We start from the raw sequence: 19,319 nt of genomic DNA on the forward strand, positions 1-19,319 counted from the left end.
GTGAATAAACAAAAGCAGGCAGATCATTTTCTTCAAACACACACCAGTGAACAGAAACCACATGTACATTCCAGCCTAAGTGTCCACATCCCTGCAGCGTGGCCCCTTCCCTGCCGACCACCAGGGTGCTGTGTGAACACGCTGAGCCGTTTGAGGTTCAACAGGACAGGGTCCAGAACGAGCAGTACTTAGAAGGCTGACGTGGCTGACGAGGACCAAAACCACTTTGTAAAAATAAGCAGGCTGTCTTTTGAGAAAGAGATTTGGGGTCAACGGTTAGACCGCTGTCCCTAAGTAAGAGCAGGTTTATCTCAAACCTTTCAGAGGTGAAGGAGGGAGCTTTGTCCACTAAGACGCTCAAAAGAGGGGTGGGCTGGGGCACACGGGAGACCCGGTAGGACAGGGCACTCACGGGCATATGGGGAGGTCTGTTGTAGCAGTGCCGGCTCCGTAGCTGTCCCCGGCCCCACCCCCTGATTAAAGTCATGTTGTCTCCAAAGCGTGGGTCTCTGGGTCCTTGAGCCCAGCGGTGGGCACTGGGCTCCCTGGGGTCAGCTGGTGGGGTCCCTGGTGCAGACGGCTCATAACCTCGCGGCTTGGCTTCACCACAGATCCACCTCGGAATGACACGTTCCCACCCCGCCACCTCCCCTGAAAAACACTGATCGGGTGATGATGCACTGCCCAGGCAGCCGGCGCGGAGCCGAAGGCCCCGCCCAAGCTGGTCCTGTTTGTGAAATAAATACGAGCGTTGACGATCTCTGTCCGGTTCCCTGCACCCCTGCCGTCCTCCCCGGGCTCAGACGCTCGTTTCCGGGGTGTGAACCACCTCCCCGTTCTTCTCAGGCTCCGTCTTCAGGAACTGCTCCACCTCCCGGGAGTCCACCTTCACATCCTCCGGGGGCTTGTGGCGCTCCTCCTCCGTGGCCATCTCGGGCCTCTTCCTAATGCAGAAGAAGTTACCCAGCACCAGCACGAGGGAGGAGGTCAGCACCTCGGCCCCCGCCAGGATAAACACATACTGGTAGACGTGCGTCGCGTCCAGGAGCTTGCCTGCAGTGCAGGGAGACAGGGTCAGCCTAGGGCTGAAGCTTCCACCGAAACCCCACCCCCAGTCCCAGTCACCAGGACAGCCTGGGACCCTGAAGGCAGCCACCCTCACCACCCACCACCCCACAACCCTGCCCCAGGTAGCACAGGCCCAGAGGCTAAAGCAGAGTGGATCTGACAAGGGTTTAGAGCAGAGCCTTGAGTGGGGGCCCCATCCAAGGCCTCCTGAGGGGTCTGACCCTGCTGCCTGTTGCCACAGTGGCCCTCACAGGAACCATCTGGACCCCAGAAGGACCCTGGGACCCCAGTTCAGGCACCTCCTCACACCAGAACCCTGCCCCCCCACCCCAGGCAGGAAGAGCGAAAGGCCCAAGGTCAGGTGGGAGGTAGAGGGCCTACAGGGTTGGCTGGAGAGACCCAAACCCAGGTGCAGAGACTTGGCAGAGCCTTGGCCACACTGCTCCCACATCCCACCATTATCTTCTCAGCTATCAAAAAATAAAACCCCAGTGTAACAAAAGCCGACCCTGGCCTCAGCTCTGAGTGTCCCCAGGGTGTGGGGACAGTCAGAAAGGAGGACCAGGACTCTATCCTGGAGCCATCGCCACGGCTCAGGCCCATGGACTTCCCACAATGAAACCAAGCGGGTCCTGGGATGTATAAGAGGCTGTATTCCCCCACTGAGGTCAGCTGCCCATGTGCAGAGGTACATGATAACCTGGCTAGACAAGGCTGGGAGCGGCGGTGGAGGCCTTTCCAGCTAAGAGCTCCCCACAGTGAGTCCACTCCCCAGGAAGAGCAGGTGTGGAAACTGCCCAAGGGCCTAGCTAGGCCCAGGGAGGGGAGGCCGCTCACGCCCCACCCTGCCTCCCGCCAGCACTCACCTCCAGACGGTGGCCCAATGAGCACCGCTATGGCCTCCAGCAGCAGCACGAGGCCAATGGCACTGGAGAACTTCTGGGTGCCCACGATGGCCATGAGCACCTCAAACTGCAGGGCCCCCACCATGCCGTAGGAGATGCCGAAGAAGATGCAGAAGACCACCAACCCACCATAGTCGCTGGCCGTGGACCCCGTGAGGTCGGTGAAGCCATTGAAGAACATGGCGAAGCTGAAGAGGTAGACAGAGTAGGGCCGCACCTTCTTGAGCCCCGTGATGAAGCCAGCGGTGGGCCTCGCAAAGATGTCGATGAAGCCCAGGATGGTGAGCAGGAAGGCCGCCTTGGTGTCGGGCACCCCCAGGTCTTTGGCGTAATTAACCACAAACACGGGTGGTACAAAGAGCCCCAGCACCATGATGGAGGAGGCCAGGGCGTAGATGACGAAGCCACGGTCCCTGAAGACGCTCAGGTCCAACAGCCGCCGAGGCGGCCGCTGGGGTGCAGGCCCTGAACCCAAGCTCTGCCGGGGCGCCTCCAGGGGCCGCATGAGCGCGGCACACACGCAGCAGTTGAGCAGCAGGCCACCCAGGATGAGGAAGCCGCCCCGCCAGCCATAGTGGTCCTGCAGCACCTGCCCCAGCGGGGACAGGGCGCACAGGAACACCGGGCTGCCTGCTGCCGCCAGCCCGTTGGCCATGGGGCGCCGCTTGTTGAAGTAGCGGTTGAGCATGATGAGTGAGGGCTGGAAGTTGAGCGCCAAACCCAAGCCTAGAGGGGAGCAGGCAGGTGAGCACAGGTGTCCCGGCCCAGGTTCTCCCAGGCTCGGGCACCCGCCTGAATGATTCATGTGTGGACCTGAGGCATCCAAGTGAGGGGACTCAGTGTGTGTTCAGAGCCCCCGTCACCAGCCCACGTGTCCAGGAGAGACAGGGAACAAGGGGCAGACGGGCGCCTGGCAGGGACACCCCACAGCTGGCCTCCCCCAGGAGGCCCTATCTCTTCTGTCAACAGGAACCACTGCCACCCGGCCACTCCACTCCTGGCGGGGCCTCACTCACCAGTAAGGACCCCTGTGGTGAGGTAGAGCTGGATGATGCTTCCACAGAAGGACGCAGACACCATGCCCAGGGACGCCAAGAGGCCACCTGCAAGCATGACTGGCCGGCAGCCAAAGCGATTCACACACACACTGCAGAGTGGGCCTGGAGGGTGAGGGATGGCAGCTAAGGTGCGGGACGGAGGCTGTCCATGCCCAGGGAGACCTGCCCCTCCCCGATGCCCCTTCAGCCCGACGCAGGAGACACAGGGACACCACATTCGCATGTCTTCCTAAGTAAAGCATGGCTCACAAGGAATGGTCCCCATTGGGGGCATCTTTCCTGACTGGTCTGTGCAGGCAGCGAGGATGGCTCTGGGGTCCAGCACAGCTGTGCAGATAGAGCCCTCTGGACAGGGTCTCAGACAGCTTTGGCCGTGCCGACCTGCCCTTGGGAGACCATGGCACCCTCAAGGGCTTCCCACCAACTGCCTCTCGGGCCCAGGGCTGCGGATGCTTGGATGCACCACCCAGCCCCCAGCCCCCAGGCCTTTTTGCCCAGAAGTGAACTTGGTGAACTCCCAGAGGTGGTCACCTGGCACGACAGCCTCTGCTTACCTGTGCCATAGAGCATGGCCAGCAGGATAGAGGAGATCCAGGCCGTGTCACTGTAGCCTATCCCAAACTCCCGCATGAGTTCCTTGAAGAAGACGCTGACCGCCTTGGGGAAGGCGTAGGAGAAGCCCGTGATGACGAAACAGCCCCAAAGGATGGCCCAGCCCCAGCCCCCATCCGGGGCCTTGATGCCGGTCGGGCCCTCGTCGATCACTGCCCCTCCCATGGCAAGGAGGGCTGATTCCGCGTCCCTGAGAAAGAGGAAGCCAGGCTGACTCAGTTGTCAGTCACCCAGCTGCAGCCCAACAGCATGGGGACAGAGATGTAGCTGAAGGCGGGCACCCAGACAGGCCACCCGTCCCTTCAGGCCGTAGCCCCCAGCAGGAGCTCTGCTCTGGGCCAGGCCAGCCGCCTGATGTTACCTGAGAGCGCTGCCTCTGCCCCTCACCTGTGCTGGGTGCAGGGCAGCAGGGTGTGGGGTGACCAGAGCTGCGGCTCCTCCTCCCTCTCCCGCGCAGACCTGGCCTGCTCCCACACAACTGGCTCTAAAGGGCAGTGGCTTTTTTGGGCTCAGCCAGGTCTCAGGTTACCTCCTGAGGAGGGCAGACCCCAATGGGGAAGTCAGCCGTGCTCTGGCCTCCCGCCTGACCTTGTGTCGGGAAGCCGCGTGGTTCTAGCCGCCAGCGCCTCAGGCAGTGAAGCCAGGCCTGATGGGGACCTGGGGCTCGGTCTAGGGTGCTGTCCCTCGAGACCTCAGTCTAGATGTGGCCAGCCTTGCTCTCCCACTCCCAGGAGGACAGGGCTTCCCTTTGCTTCCCACCCTGATCACACTACACCAGAAGTGAGAGTCTGGGGCGCACACAAGGCTGTGTTGTGCAGGGACTGCATGGGGGAGCAGACGGGGAGGGCGGGGGTCACTGCTGGCCCCGACTTGTCCCATCCTGTTAGCATCCACCTGCCTCGGGAGCCCGAGGGAGAAGGTGCCTGTCCGGCCGCTGGAGTTTAACTCCTCTGGTGAGGGAACGGTGGGAAGAACACGCTTCCATCCAGCCCACCAGAGCAAACCCTTCCAGCACCCAGGCTGCCCAGTGTAAGCTGGCCACACCCACTGTCAGCCCCAAACCTGCGGAAGCCTGGGGTCAACTTCCCTCTTTTAAACCCCAGGAACTTAGCTCATTTGAGGCCCAGGAACTTGATTTCCACCTGGAGATCCTCCCCTCCGCTCCCATTTTCATCCCCAACCCGTCCCTGATCCTCGCTCCAGACATCCCCAAATCCTAGAGATCAGCCTCACCTGACAGAAGCTGTTCCAAGGACAGAGTGGGCCTCCTCGCTGCAGGCGTAGGGAAGGGAGGGCTTTCCGGATCCAGCCACTCACTGCCCACTGAAGCTCCGTGTCTCCCCACCCGCGGTGAGCTATAAGCCAGCTCCCTGGAGGAGGAAGCCCTGATATGTAGTATCTGCCGATTCCATGGTGTAAATACTCCACCTGCGCGGCGCCCAAGGACCTCCTGACCAGGGGAGCTGCACACGCAGCACTGCCGCCCTCCTATCAGCCCGCCCGCCTGGGTTTCGTAATCTGTCCTGGCTTCACCCCTTGCCCCTTTTCCTCGGATCCTTCTTGACCTGGCACAGCCCTCCAGGTGGCCAGTCCTGCATCGGAGGCTCCACAGAACCTGAAACAGGACTCTGGAGTGAGGACATGGGCCTCTGTGCCCGGCCTGTCTAAGCACAGCTTCAATGTGCAGAGCAAAGGAATGTGGGGAATAAGACCCAACCCCCCACCTCCAGCCTGCCCCCCAGCACCCTGGCCACAGGGGCTGTGCCCTCCAGGGCCCCTGATTCAGTAGTCTGGAGGGATCCGGACTCTGATTCAGTGTGGGGAAGGGGTATCCAGGTTGTGATCCAGCAGTGGAGGGGGATCTTGGGCTTTGATTCGGAGGGTGTCTGGGTGGGGGCAGGGTTAGGGGCTTTGTAGATGATTGCAAGCAGGAGCTGCTGTCTGAGCACCACCCTTTGATGGTTGGACCCCAGGAGCCAGCTGGCTATCAGGGTGATGACAAGGCAGACACAGCCCACTGGAGCAGAACAGCAGCCCTGCCTTCACCCCCAGACTGGGCCAGAGGTCCACCTTCAGAGCCTGTGCTGGTTCTCAGCTGGGCCAGGGCCACAGGCGCCACTGGAAAAACCAAGGGAAGCCCTCACCTCTCCCTGCACTCAGACCCCGGTGCTCGGAAGACACCTGGACTTCAGTGAGAAGGACAGAGGGTGTGTCTGAGGCCAAGAGCCATGCAGCCCTCTGGGGACACAGCCAAAAGGTGCACGGGGGCACCCCAGTCAAGGGAGCCCTCATCCTCCTGCAAATGTGGGCACAGCCCTGTGACCCAGTGCAGCCCCCTGGGTGGCCACCCCTGTATCTGAGGCCACACAGAACCCGGGACAGGACTGGAGGAAAGACAAGGGCCTCTGCGCCCAGACAGTCTGAGCACAGCTTCAGAGTGGCCCACCTCCAGGTTCTCCAGAGCCTTGCCTTGGATCACATGGCCACATGCCTGAGCCTGGTATGGGACAAGTGGACAAATGTCATCCCAAACTCACTGGGTGCCGTGGGGGCACTGAACCTCTGCCCTTCCCCTTGTTAGCATTAAGTTTAAAGGGTCTTTAAGGTACGTGCAGCTGAGTGATATTAAAACAAACAAAAAACAACTAAGTATATTCTTAGGAATGTGAATGCTCTACGATGCAATGACACTAAGGCAGAAAACACAGGAATCCTGACCCAGGACTCCGGACAGTGGTCGTGATTGTGGTCACGGGGACACTGAGGGATTGGTTGTCCTCAGTATCCCAGCTTGTTTGGGGTTGTGAGCTTTGTAAAGGAAATCAAATGGATCATGTGGAGGCCAAAGAGGAGAGTGTGTCTGGGGTGAGCAATTAGGAACAGCCGGACACTTATAAACCCACGGTTATAAGACAGGGCCTCCCTCTAAGACCTCCCTGGTTCCACCAGCCAGACCTGGGCCACCAGGGGAATCATGGGCACCACAACCTTTGAAGCCCCATTCTCTGCCCGCCAGGGCTGGGTCCTCCCTGGAGGCCTCCAGGATCTTGAGGAGAAAGAGCATTGGGGAGGGTGAGGAGACAGAGGGACAGGTGCCAAGGTCCAGAGGCAGGAGGGTACAGCGTGTTCCAGGACCTGTAAGGGCCAAGGCTCACACTAGGAGGGGGCCATTTCGAGCGTCTGGATCAAGGTCCTGTATAGTCATCTCTCCCACCATCCCCTGAACACCCCGGAAGTTCTTCTTCAGACACTGCTTTCTCCCGGCTAACCCCCCAGCCCAGCTTGCAGCCACACTGAGATGACCCCCACCCTGTTCCCCCACACCAGATGGTTCTCAAAGGGAGATTTCTAGTGAACTTCAATTTGCAATGGGGGAGGGTGGGCAAGCAGCGGAAGATGATGGAGAGCAGGGGTCTCTAGGTTGGGGGCAAAGGGATTTCACCCAGAAGTGCTCTGTGTATTTATGGCGGGGGTGGGGGGCGGGGTGGGAAAGCTAAGATTTCCAAGAGCAAAATGGCCTCATCAGTGCAGCCCATCCTATGGAGGAGGCAGGCTGGGGCACAGGCTGGCTGATACTCCAAGGGAAACATAGGATGGGAGGAGCGGCCCCCTCAGGGACTGGTTGGGGACCCTCAGTACAACACAGAGGGAGGTGGCACCAGCACATCTGTTAACACACGCCGGCCGGCTGTCCTTTCAGTGACATTTACTCTCACAGGGAAGCACGCAAACCACGTTCCCAGCCCAGAAATAACCTGCCCTCCAGGCCTCAGAAAGCTGATCTCCCAGGTGGGTGTGTGTGCCTACTTCTGGGTCAGGTGAGGCTCCAGGGGCTGCCCCCAGGTCCTGGCCCAAAGAGACACGTGTACAGAGGTCCCTCGGAATGACCCGTCCCTCGTGCCCTCCCACATCAGTGGCCCCTGCCAGCTGCTGCCTCAGGGGCCCACTGGCTATCTGGGTGAGGGTCCCAGCTGGGGTGAGGCTCCAAACTTCTGCATCACCCCTCTTCCCGTGGCCCCCTTCTCTGCCTACATTCACCAGCTTCGAATGTCCTTGGTGGCGAGAGAGCCTCACCCCCACCCCTACATCTCCACACAAAGAGCCAGTGCAAACCTCATACCAGTGTGTTCCCAACCTGACCCCAGACCCCCACCTCAGAGCCAGCCCTGACCATGTCCCGGTGGCCTCACCACCTTCCAGGCCCCTTCTGCCACTCCATTCCAGCCTCAGGCTTGCTGTCCCTTAGGCTTCTATACTGACAATTCCCTCACCCACCTCGGGTCCTGGGTCTGTGGCCTGTCAGCCTCCAGGGCAGGCCATGAACCGGGGAAGGGGCATTCAGTGTAGGGGGCCTCCAGCCCCAGAGGCTGTGGCCTGTCCCAGGTGCTTAGTTGGTGCACTTTCCAGCCTGGCCAGTTACCTAACTGGACCTCTAGTCCTTGGAGTCCAGCTCCAGGTGGGCGGGGCAAGAAAGGGGCAATTACATTCCTTCCTGACTCTTCCCACACCAGGAGGCTTGAAAGACATGCCTGAGCAACAGGGAAAGAGCCCAGTGAGGCCAGCTCCTGGCTCCTCAGGCCTCAAGGCCCCTGAAGCCCATGAGGGGGTGGCTGTACCCTCAGGAGGAGGGAGGGGCTCCCCTTCTTCTTTTGCCTGCAGCCCCTGTTGTGCAAACAGGTAACCAGAGGATTCAAGACACTCTGATCAGAGTGCCTGTCTCCTTTCTAAGAGGGAGGACAGGACCCATCTCAGCCCTGCCCTCATCGGTGTTTGGAGCTGTGACTGGGGGGAGGTGCCTGGGGCTTTTTCTGGGGAGGTGGGAGCTGGGCAGTGGGTGAAAGTCTGATCCAGGCCTCCTGAGCCTGGCCTGGGCCCTCCACCCCACCTTCTCTGACCACGCACATGCCCAGTGCTCCTGCAAGCTCTCCTGTGGGCTCATGTCTTGTAAGGGCCAGTGGGGTGGAAACAATGGTCTCATTCACCAGACTGGACACTGCCACCCAGGCCAGCCCCTAGCTCTGAGTCATTCTCCACCTCCATCACCCAGTAATGACAAGAAGGCCATTTGAGAGTGGCCCTAGGGATGTTTTTTTGTTTACCTTGTTGGGGGGCCCCCTCCTCTAGAAAGCTCAGAGGGCAATGGGGAGGGGCCTGAAGGTAGCTGAGCAGGTCCAAGCTAACACCCCTCAGGCCTGGACCCAACCCTGCCCAGCCTGGCCCTGCCTGGGCTGCCCATCCACGTGGCCACCTTGTCCCACTCAACTCCCTGCAGCACCCCCAGCCCTAAACTGTCACCTAAGACCAAGGCCCAGAAGATGATTTCTGTGTCAGCAAGCCCCACCAGCCAGGAAGGGACCCTTCCAGCAAAACTGGGTTCCTAGTTCCCACGACCACCACCTGGGGGCTTTGGAGCAAGTAGAAGGTGGGGGAGTTGGCTGAGGAAGTCAGAACGGTTGGGGAGGGGGAAGTGGAAGCCCGGCCGTCTCCCCCACCCCCACCCCAGGGAGCAGGATGGATGCTCCTTCCTATTTCAGCTTCCGGCTGGGCAGGTGGGAATCCGGCCGACCCTGAGGGGCGCCGGGAGCGGGTTGGGGTGGGAAGAGAGGATGCTCCGGGCGGCCCCGCCCCAGCCCCGCTGCCAGGCAGCGCGCGGGACGTGGGGGACGTGACCGCGCCAAGGGAGGAGCCGCCGCCGTATTGCCTGGAGTAGACGCCCTCCCTGTTCGCTACCGTATTGGCCAGAGCGCAGAGCCAACACTTAAGGCCACCAGGGTCAACGAACCCCTGAGCCGCACTGGGCATCCCAGCGCGCCAAAGGGGACCCCGTTGTTCCCCTCGGGCGGGGCACTCTTCACTGTCCCCGCGTTGGAGCTGGGCCAAGTGGGCGCGGCTCGGCGCTCGAAACATTGACTGAGAACGCTGGGTCTCCGTGACCGGCTTCCTCGCACGGCCCATCGCACAGATGGAGACTGAAGCCGGGAAGTCTGCGCTCGGCTCGCCGAGACGACGCCGGCAGGAGCCCCAGGCCTTATCCGCTCCCGCCCCGCCCCGCCCCTGCGTCCGGGCCCAGTGCCCGATGCGCCCGCGGCCTGATCCCGCCTGATCCGGAGGCGCGTCCAATGGACTGATGGCTCTGCGTGGCTGTCTTCTCCACTGGCTTCCTCCCAGAAGGGCCGCGGGAGGCCCTGGGGTCGCTCTACTGGGCTCCTCACCTCTAAGGGGCGGTACTAGCCCCCTGCACACCTGCTAGGTCCCTGCGAGTCCTGCCCTGGAGCAAGCCAGTCTTGTCCTGTGGACACCACCAGCCAGTGAATGGGACCCTACAGACCCTGCTGCACACGCTCTCCCTGGTCAGTTTCCTGAGAAGCATGAAAGCCTGCCCCTTGTTGCTGCCTTTCAAGCAGAGGTGTCCAGCTGTAGTGAGTGAGAGCTGAGTTGCCTTCTGGGTATCAGGCCCTGCCCAAGGTCACATGGGGTCATTACAGAGCCTGCCTTGGGATCGGGCCTCCCAATGTCCACCCCAGGTACTGACTATACCACAGACTGGGCAGGAAGGTGCCACACCTGTCTGGGCACTGCCGCCGCCACCTTCAGAGCCCCTTGGGGGCAGACCTCCCACCATGGGAGCAACTCCTTAAGCTGAGCCCAAGCCTCAGTCCATCAGTCAAGGGGCTGAGTCCATCCTCCAGGACACACTCCTCCATCTGCCCCCGTCCCTCCCAGCACCCATCTGACAGCCGAAGACTTCCTGGGCCTTCAGAATGAGGCGCTGGACCCCAGAACCCTCCAACCCTCAACTCACCCACTCCTCCTCTTGACTTTGGACAAGCCTCTCTGACCTGGGTTGCATAAAGGCCATGGGTCCGGCTGCCATCTGCTGTCCCACGGACCACTCAGCCTGGCCATGGTCATCACACAGAGTGATCCTGTCGTCCCAAGCACCTCTGGATGTACAGCCTAGTGCCTCTGGGACAGAGAAGCACTTTGGCTCCAAGGGATGTGCCTGCCCCTCACCCAGAATCCAGGCAGCACCCCCGGCCCCTGCCCGGAGGCCATGACCCCCACTACTTCCCTCCCATTCACAGGCCTGCCGGCCACTGGCCTGGGCCAGCATCCAGGTGGGTGAGTTGTCAACCCACTTTTCAGATAAATAAACCAAGGTCCCTGAGGCCCCACCTGGTTTTCCCAGAGCTCAGGGCCTGGGAGCGGGGGTGAAGTGAGCTCGGGGAGTTCAGTCTGATCCCGGAGCGGGTTCCCCATCTCTCTGCCCAGGGTCTCGATCAGAACCCATTGCCTGAGGGCAAGTGTGGCTTGGTGAGTGTTTAGGGCGGCGGCGAAAACAGGAAGGAGGTGAGCCCTCGGGCACCACCACCCCACCCCACCCCCCCGGCCGGGAGAATATGTGTTCCCGGTTTCCCCCCCGGGAAGGGGGCCCGGGCCAGGCGTTAGCTCCACCAAATATAGCCAGCGCGCCCAGGCCGTACGCAGCGAAATGAGCTATTTATACCCGGAACCCGCTCGTCCGCCCCACAGAGCCGCCTCTTGGCGGTGCCCAGCCCCCGAGGGTCGCTCGACGGAGGGGCGCCCGGAGGAGCCGGGGAAGTCGAGGTCGGGCAACCCAGGTCTGAGGGCTCAAAGGGGTGCAGCTGGCTCCCTGGGCTCCTCAGTGAGGGCCGCCGGAGGTGGGGGGCTCGTATGTGCCCGGCGTGCCCATGAACCAGAAGGGTGAAAGGCAAAAAGCGCGGACCCCCAGGTCGCCCCCAGGCCGGACTCAGACTCAGCCCCGGGGCGGCTGGGAGAGTCCCGATCCCCGAGCCGCGGAGCATCGGGCCATGCCTACCTGCTGCCGCTCGGTCGCCGCGCGCCTCTGCCCGCCTCGCTGCCAGGCGCCGCGCCGGGGGCGACTCAGTGCTCCGGCCGCTCGCGCGGCACTTCCCCAGTGCACGTCACCGCCGCCTGGCGCCGCCCCGCCGGGACCCCGCGGGAGGGGCGACCCAGTGCTCCCCGACGGCGCAGACTGCGGCGCGGGCTGAGCCTTCTCGCCGGATCAGTCCCGCTGCCCCGCGCCCTCAGACCGGCCCCCCAGCCTCGCCAACCCCTGGCACTGAGCTGGGAGTTCTGGCCCGCAGCCCCCTCCCGCCCGTTCGTCTCCCACTCTCTGCGCTCTCGCCTCTCTCTGCCGGTGCTGGTACCGAGCGCGACTGGGTCCCGCGCTCTCCGAGGCACGACCCCTGTCGCCCCCGTCGCCTGGGGGCCGCGCGCTCTGATAAGTGAGCGCGCGCACCCAGCCACACCCCACGCCACCAAGTGCACGCGGAACCCGTGGGACTCTCGCCTCTCAACTCAGCTCTGGGACTTTTCAGGGCACCCTAGCCAAGCCCCCTGGGATCTGCGCCCCCACCCAAACCTCTGCTTTCTCCAGGGCGGGCGGCGCCCCTTTTCCTGGGCTGGGGAGGAGGGAGAAGGCGAACATCGCCCGTCCCCCTACCCCGCCTGGGTGATCTTGGTCAAAGATGTCATCCTCTCTGACTTCCGTTTCCCCTGTGGAGCCAAATACAACCGCTACCCCTCCTCTTGAGCTCCCAGAACCTGGCTGTGCTGGGGGATGGTGGAGCCCCAGGGAGTGTTCCCCATCCCCATACTCCACAGACCCTCACCTAAGGGGAGATTTAATCGCAGCTGGTCCTAGGCAAGGTGCTTCAAACCCGGGTTTTCTCATCTGCAACATGGAAAGAACTAAGGTTTAAAGAGGAACCAGAGTGTGGCCACTGGTGTCCTGGGCCCAGGACACCACTTGGTGACTGGTTTCAAGTCACAGGACACTTTCCACCGAGACCCCCCAAGTGTTCGGGGACTTCAATGACACCAAGCAATGGTGTCTGTGGGGTTTATCTCAAAGATTTCTGTTCATCCCAGACAGGGTGACAGAGTGAGCATCCCTGTGTGCCATCCTCTGGAGACTTACCCCCTCCAGAGGCCAGTGGGGTGGCTCACCCACCTTGGCACAGTAAAGAGGGGTGGGCAGAGGGTGGTGTGGGCCTTCTAGCCCAGAGTTCACCATCCAACCACTCTTTCAGAGAGACCAAGTCCACTGAGGACTTCTGATCTTTTTTTTTCCGAATGCTGGGAGACCACCCCACCACCATCCCCTGTCCAAAGAGCCCTGGCAATCACAGAGGCTGGGCCAGGTGCCACTGCCACCCTGGCCTGGGGCCCAACCACCCTCACCCCCACATGCTAGAGAGGTTGCCACATAGGCATGCGTATACAAGACAGCAGGGAGCCCAGCCCAAGCCCTCCTGCAGCAGCTCTGCCTAGCCCTGCCAGGAGAAGCCCCACTGAGTTGGCCTGGACCCTGGGTGTCTGTAGGGGCCCTTGGGAAGGAATGGGGTCCCCATAGGGTCTCAGGTGATACCCCCATTTGCCTGTACCAACCAACAACGATCACTGGCTTCCTCACAGCTGGAGGTAGAAGGTACACCAACCTGGGAGGGCATCCGTGGGGGTGCAGGGCAGAGCTACAGAAGAGAATCCCACCCCTGTACTGAGACTTCCAACCTCTGGGGTGGGGCATCTCCCTGCTCTGCCTCAGATCATTTAGACCCACACCCTGCCCTCACCTAGATGCCCTACCCCATCTTCATAAGACTTGGGAGCTGATGCCCCACCACCACCACAGGGACCAGAGCCCCAGGCCTACAGCCCCCAACCCCCGACTCCTGCCCCCAAATGGAAGAGCTCAGAGTGGCCAACGAGGGGAGACAGATGTGGGGTGGCTGGGGTCTTCCTGACTGTTCCCGGCGCCCCTTAGACTAGGACTGGGGAGGCCCCTTCTCTGAACTCTGTGACTGGGGAGGTCCCCCACCCAGTGATCTGAGAGAGTCCCTGGGGTCCACCCCGGGTCCATCTGGGAGGGCTGGGGATGGTTATCCAGGGACACTGTGATCCTGCAGGAGCCCCTAGGAGGGAGAGAACAGTTTCTCAGACCCAGGGCCCCTCAGACATGGTCTCCCATGGGAGACCAGAGGGGAAAGGGGGGGCAGGCTGATCAGGCACCTGCTTACCAGCCCCCGCCCCCTCCCCGCTAGCAGTAGAGGGATTGTCTCACCGAGAGGTTGGAAGTCCCCCTAGCTTTGACTGGGGATGTGAAGGAAGACCGAAGCGGGGTGGCAGAGTGATGGCTGCTGTGTGTGGCTCTGCATGGGAAACCAATCTGCTGCCAGTCAGCAGAAAGGCAGAGCAGACTCCCCCCAGGTCCTCCCCTGGACCGGGGCCCTGCAACAGAGGGCCAGGAACCTCCGCCACCTGAGACCCTCGGCCTTCCAAGCCCCGACCTCCCCCTGGGTGCTTCAGGCTTCTTTCCAGGGCCAGGAGCCCTAAGCGCAGGAGGGAAGGAGTGGGCGCCATTCTGTGGTGCAGGGCAGGCGCGGAAAAGGCCAGCGCAACCCACCCCAGGCCTGGCTGCAGTGCCTGGTCCCCCACAGGCGCCCTGGGCAAGCCCCCACCCCAGGCTGCCCCTTTATGAGAAAGGAGTGGGTGGAAAGGGAAGCGGGTGGGTGACCTGGGGAGGTGCAGCTGCTCCTGGCGAGGTGGGGGGATGCTCTCCTTCATGACCCAACCTGCTCCTGGCCCTGTCCTCTCCCGCGGCCCACCACGCCCCTGCCAGTGCCCCCACCTGCCCCGTTTCCTGGATTCTAATTCTTCCAGTTGTTCCAAATCACAGCTGCAGGTCCCATCAGGCCCTGGAACATGCACTGAGGAGCATCCAGGGCTGCCTGCACCCCCTCCCCAGCCGCTGCAGCTCCTGGGGGGTGGGCTGCGCTCCACCGTCCCCAAGGGGAGAAGAAGTCTGCCAGGCCCATCCTCATCCCGGAGTCTGAGCTCCAGTGGGTGGGAACCAGGCTCCACTGTGCCACTATCACCGAAAATGATCTTTGAAACCTGGAGAGACTTCTGAGGGTCTTAGCAGCAGCACCCCCAGGGAGGGTGTGGGACAGGCCTCCTGCTCCTACACAGAGCCTGACTGTAGGCGAGGGGAAGCCTTCCTGGGCTCAATGAGGCCATGCAGATGGCCCATCCTTGAGCCCTGGGTGCACCCCACCTGACTCCAGGCCACACCCAGTCCATTTGTCCTGCCCCAGGCCTGCCTGTGCCACCCAGCACTGGCTGCCACCACCCTGTGGTCAGGATCGGGGCCAGTGCAGGCTGGGTCAGTTGAAGAAAGCCAAGTCATGGGACAGGCTTGATGGCTGAGCTAGGGCACCCTGCTGTGGGGTCTAGCTCCTGTACCCCACTGTTCTTAGGGACCTGGAGACAGGACTGTCACAGCCGGTCCTCACTCAGAGCACCCCTGGGCTACACCTTCCACAATGCAGGGTGGGGAGCCCGCCTTTCCAGAAGACTCGAGGCCAGTGGTGCACGGGCCCCTCCTTGAGACAGGCCATTCCCCTTCCTCTTTGCTTGCCTCTCGGCTTTTTCTCAGAACAAGAGCCCTGAAAAATTAACCTATTGACCACTTGGCTGGCCCAGGCTGTGGGCAGAGATAGAAACAGGCTGCAGAGGCCAGACCCCTGCCCAGTCCAGCCCTGATTCACCTGTCCTCCCCACCCAGTGTTGGGCCTGGGAGGTGAGGGTTTGGGTAAGGTTTGGAGGTGTCTGTTGGGGTGGGAACAGCTGATTTACTGGAAAAGACCCTGATGCTGGAAAAAACAGAAGGCTAAAGGAGAAGAGGGCAACACAAGATGAGATGGTTGGATAGTATCACTGACTCAAGGGACATGAACTTGGGCAAACTCTGGGAAATAGTGAAGGACAGGGGAGCCTGGCATGCTGCAGTCCATGGGGTTGCAAAGAGTCGGACATGACTTAGTGACCGAACCACAACAAATCGGGTGGGAATGTCTGAAGTGGGGTTCTATGGGAAAATTGGGGTGTCCATAGCAGGAATTTGAGGTAGGGGTTGTGACTGGGGGTCAGGTGGGCTCTGCCTTAGGTCCTGGTGGGTGATCCCCTGATAGCCATTGACTTTCTCCTGCAGATCTGGCTGGTTGCTGTTCCTTGGGCCAAGCTCAGTCCCAAGGAGGGCTGCCCCAGTTGCCTACTCCTCCTGACCCTTCAACGGCCCGGAAGGGAGGGTGTCACCTGAGAGGTAAGGGACAGCAGTGCATCTTGGGGGGGGTCTGGGTCCAGGCAGGGGTAGCAGACTTGGGCGGGCCAATGGCCCCTCTCCTCGGTGGCCACAGTGCCCATGCCATTAAGAGACAGGACTGAGATGGGGTAGATGCTGCTCCCAGAGCATTCAGAACCCAAGGTCAGTGGGGCCACTGGGCGGGTGTGCCCAAGACTCTTCTCGTGGGGTGAAGGGGCCCAACAGAGAGGGAGCCATGCAGCTGGCCCAGGTCAACCCTGACATGCTGTGGCCTCAGTGTCCTGCCTGTAAAGTGGCCACTCTTGGGAGGGCTTGAAAGCTCACCCAGTTCACCTGTCAGGTACATCCCCCTCCTGCCTTGTCGTCCAGCAGGATTGGTTGGGTCCAGGCCGGGGCTCCCATGGGGACAAGCCTGCCCCACTCCCTCCTGCACCAACATCTATCTGCTGGCTTTCAGATTGAGGCCTGTCCCAGCCTGGAGTCTCCCTCCATCTTCCCAAAGCCACCCATCACCCTGTACCCCTGACGCCCACCCCTGTCCTCAACTGAGCTCTGCCTTGGGCGGCCAGTGAGGGCATTAAGGTTGGGGCACCCACAGGGGGCAAACAGGGGAACTCTTAGGGCCACGGGCTCTGAAGACAGTAGCCTCAGCCTTGAGGCCACTGCCACACCCTGTGGTACCCTGTGATGCTCTCAGGAGCTCTCCTCTCCCCTTCGCCCATCATAGATGAGGAAACGGGCTTGACCCCGCGGGAGGAAGGACTTAAGTGCAGACCTGAGCCCAGATGTGGCAGAGAGGAGGCAGGGCAGGCAGAGGCAGGGCATGGGGAGTGGGCACAAGGCCACTGGCCTGGCCAGGTATGGATGGCATGTCTGTGAGAGGTGAAGACCGGGGATGTGGCAGAGCAGCGCCCACCCCGACCCTGCCAGATTGAGAGGCTCCCGGGACTCTTCTGTCCAGGCTCTCCTCCAGGCCTCTGTACCTTTGCATGTGTTGTTTGTGCCCTCTTCCCAGGGGAGATCAGTGAGCCTGCTGTGGATCTGTTCCCTGGAATGTGACTCCTCCCTAGGTGGGACTGGGGGCCTGAGCTCAGGGGTCAGGCGAATGCGGGAGGATCCTGGCCAGCGGGAGGCAGGTCTGAGGTCTCCCAAAGGGCCCGGTACATTACCCTTCTGCAGGACTCTGTCAAAACACTGGTGTCAAAATGCCCTGCCTCTCTCTGCCCACATCTCTCTCTCGCGCGCGCTCTCTCTCTCTCTCGACTCAGCTCCAGGGGAGATCTCAATAAGAGAAGACAAGGAGCCTGGTGTTGAGGTCCCCTCCCTATCCATAGGTGAGAGATGTTATTGTTGTTGTTCAGTTGCTAAGTTACATCTGATTCTTTGTGACCCCAGGGACTGCGGCACGCCAGGCTTCCCTGTCCTTCACTATCTCCCGGAGTTTGCTCACACTCACGTCCATTGAGTTGATGCCATCCAACCAGCTCATCCTCTGTCACCCCCTTCTCCTGCCGTCAATCTTTCCCAGCATCATGGTCTTTTCCAGTGAGTCGGCTCTTCAAATTAGGGGGCCAAAGTACTTGAACCTCCCTGTGCCCCCACCCACCTCACCAGTTGCTGTTTGCCCCAACCTAGGGCCTGAGCGAGGCATGGCTAAGAGCGGTGGAGTGGCCAGCCAGGGAAGGACTGGGGGCTGGAAGACCACTGGGAGCTGGTGGGGGGGTCCCTCTGCTGGCAGGTCTGGCACAGCCCTCTCAGCCAGGGGCTTGGAACAGAGCTGGCAACCACACAACCTGTGCTGGCAGCAGCTGCTCACATGGCCAGCCTTGACCTGCAAGTGCACCTGCTCTCCAGGTGAGGCACGATGCCCCTTCCCAGGTCGGGGCAGCCGAGGAGGCTGACTGAGCCCAACACAGCACAGACTCCCACTCACTCGGTACCTTGCCCAGGGGACACCTTGCCCAGGGGGCACCTGGCAAACGCTTGTACTCCACACTCCTTGTCCAGGTCCCTGACCCCTCAAATGCAGTGGCACTTTCTTAGACCCCATGTTCTTTCTCTGGCCATCTTAGGGTAGCTCTGTCCCCTCTCAGGGCCCCTGAGACAATCCTCCTATTCGTGACCCCAAGGCACCCCTGCATCCCAGGCTCCCTGAGGACCCTCAGTACCTTGGGCCCCCTGCACAGTGGGCCTCCCCCTGGAGTCCCTCTTTCCCCCACTCCCACATCCGGGCCCAGGGAAGTCCTGCAGAGCCTCAGGCCCGGGCCGTGGCCCCCCAAGGCTGGGAGAGCTTTGCCTGCCCTGGGGTCTGGAATGGTGCCCAGAAAAGAGTAGGCACTTCATGAATGCAGGTGAGTGAGGACATTTGGGGAAGGGTGCCTCCACACACCGCCCAGCCTCCTCTCCGCCCCCGTAGCCCATTTCCCACACAGCGGCCAGAGGGAGCCTCCCAATCGCCCCCCACCACCCCCCCGCCCAGGCCTCCATCTCTCTTCCTCCTTCACCATTCAGGTCTCACTTGCTCAGATGGGCTGCCTGGTGGCCCAGACAACTTAGCTCTGGCCATGCTCTCAGCCCCTGACCTTGCTTTGGCCGACTCTCTCAACCTTACCCTCGCCGGGGATCTGCCTACTTGATTAGGGGTGAGCTGGGTGTGGGTTTTTTGTTAATTGATTTTACTGTCTAGGGCTCCAACTGGCTCACCTGGGCTGCCTTCTCTGAGGTGGTACCCAGATTCATAGCTCTCCACTCACCCCCTAATCTCAACTTGGAGCATCTCAGCCCCAGGGGACAGAGGTCATGCCCCAGCCCCTGCCTGGCCCCTGGAGGCCTAGGAAAGTCCTCCTGAGGTGGGGGATATGGATGTCTCAGCCCACCCCGCCCTTGGCTTTCACTAGGCCGGCATGGACGGCTGGAGGACACAGCCAGGATTGGCAAGGAGCCAGGCCAGGAGCCACCAAGGGGCCGAGAGAGTGGACCAGGCTTCGTGCCAGGCTGAGCGTAGGTGCAGCCACCGAGAAGAAAGGCCTTGCTCAACCTTCCTGTGCCAACCGCAGCCCTCCTCCTCCCGGTGACTCAGCACAGCTCGGCAGAATGCCTGGGGGCACTCAGGGGAGGGTAGGACACAGCCAGTCCCTTGCCCCTTGAGTGCCAGCTCACAGGTGGTTTCCAGGAAGGCATGCGAGTGGGTCCTGTCCCCACTCTGCTTGGCCACTCCAGCTCCCGGCCTCCCTCACCTTTGGCCTCCTCACTTTCACCCCAGAGTGTGGACCTTATGGTCTCTGGGGATTTGGTGACTGGAATTCCTTAGCCCAGAACCCCTGGCCCAGAACTGCAATGGACAGCAAAGTGAGGGGGACACCAGCCCCCCGGGCAAGACGGCTGTCGGGGTCAGCTGACCTGGTGAGGCGCACCCCCTCTTGGTTCCCACTCATTGGGCAGCTCGTCCCTTTGACATGAGTCTCGCAAGGAATACCCTCCTCTGTCCTGCCCACGTCCAGAGCCGGGCCTCTGTCTCAGGCCTTGACC

General features: G+C 61.6%; 1 protein-coding gene across 4 annotated transcripts; it reads right to left on the minus strand.

Moving 5' to 3' along the window:
- Window positions 1–23: 23 nt before the first annotated feature.
- Window positions 24–11,655, minus strand: SLC16A3 (solute carrier family 16 member 3). 4 transcript variants are annotated; one of them, XM_043905132.1, is made up of 6 exons: window positions 11,484–11,655; window positions 4,877–5,013; window positions 3,586–3,833; window positions 2,990–3,133; window positions 1,935–2,699; window positions 24–1,053 (listed from the first exon to the last, which is right to left on the minus strand). In XM_043905132.1, exons 3-6 carry the CDS (start codon window positions 3,806–3,808, stop codon window positions 800–802), a joined length of 1,386 nt encoding a protein of 461 aa, XP_043761067.1. In that variant the 5' UTR covers window positions 3,809–3,833; window positions 4,877–5,013; window positions 11,484–11,655; the 3' UTR covers window positions 24–799. The 4 variants fall into 4 exon arrangements, with proteins under 4 accessions (XP_043761067.1, XP_043761069.1, XP_043761068.1 ...); XM_043905134.1 differs by lacking the exon at window positions 11,484–11,655 and adding an exon at window positions 10,820–10,838; XM_043905133.1 differs by lacking the exon at window positions 11,484–11,655 and adding an exon at window positions 7,919–8,064.
- Between the last annotated feature and the right edge of the window lie 7,664 nt (window positions 11,656–19,319).

The sequence above is a fragment of the Cervus elaphus genome, chromosome 5 (assembly GCF_910594005.1).
Source record: "Cervus elaphus chromosome 5, mCerEla1.1, whole genome shotgun sequence".
Taxonomy (NCBI): domain Eukaryota; kingdom Metazoa; phylum Chordata; class Mammalia; order Artiodactyla; family Cervidae; genus Cervus; species Cervus elaphus.

Coding starts and splice junctions, on each gene's coding strand:
- SLC16A3 (XM_043905132.1), bottom strand. CDS start 3,808: ATGGGAGGGGCAGTGATCGACGAGGGCCCGACCGGCATCAAGGCCCCG. Junction 3,134..3,585: donor GGCCATGCTCTATGGCACAG/GTAAGCAGAGGC, acceptor CTCACCCTCCAG/GCCCACTCTGCAGTGTGTGT. Junction 1,054..1,934: donor CATTGGGCCACCGTCTGGAG/GTGAGTGCTGGC, acceptor CCTGCACTGCAG/GCAAGCTCCTGGACGCGACG.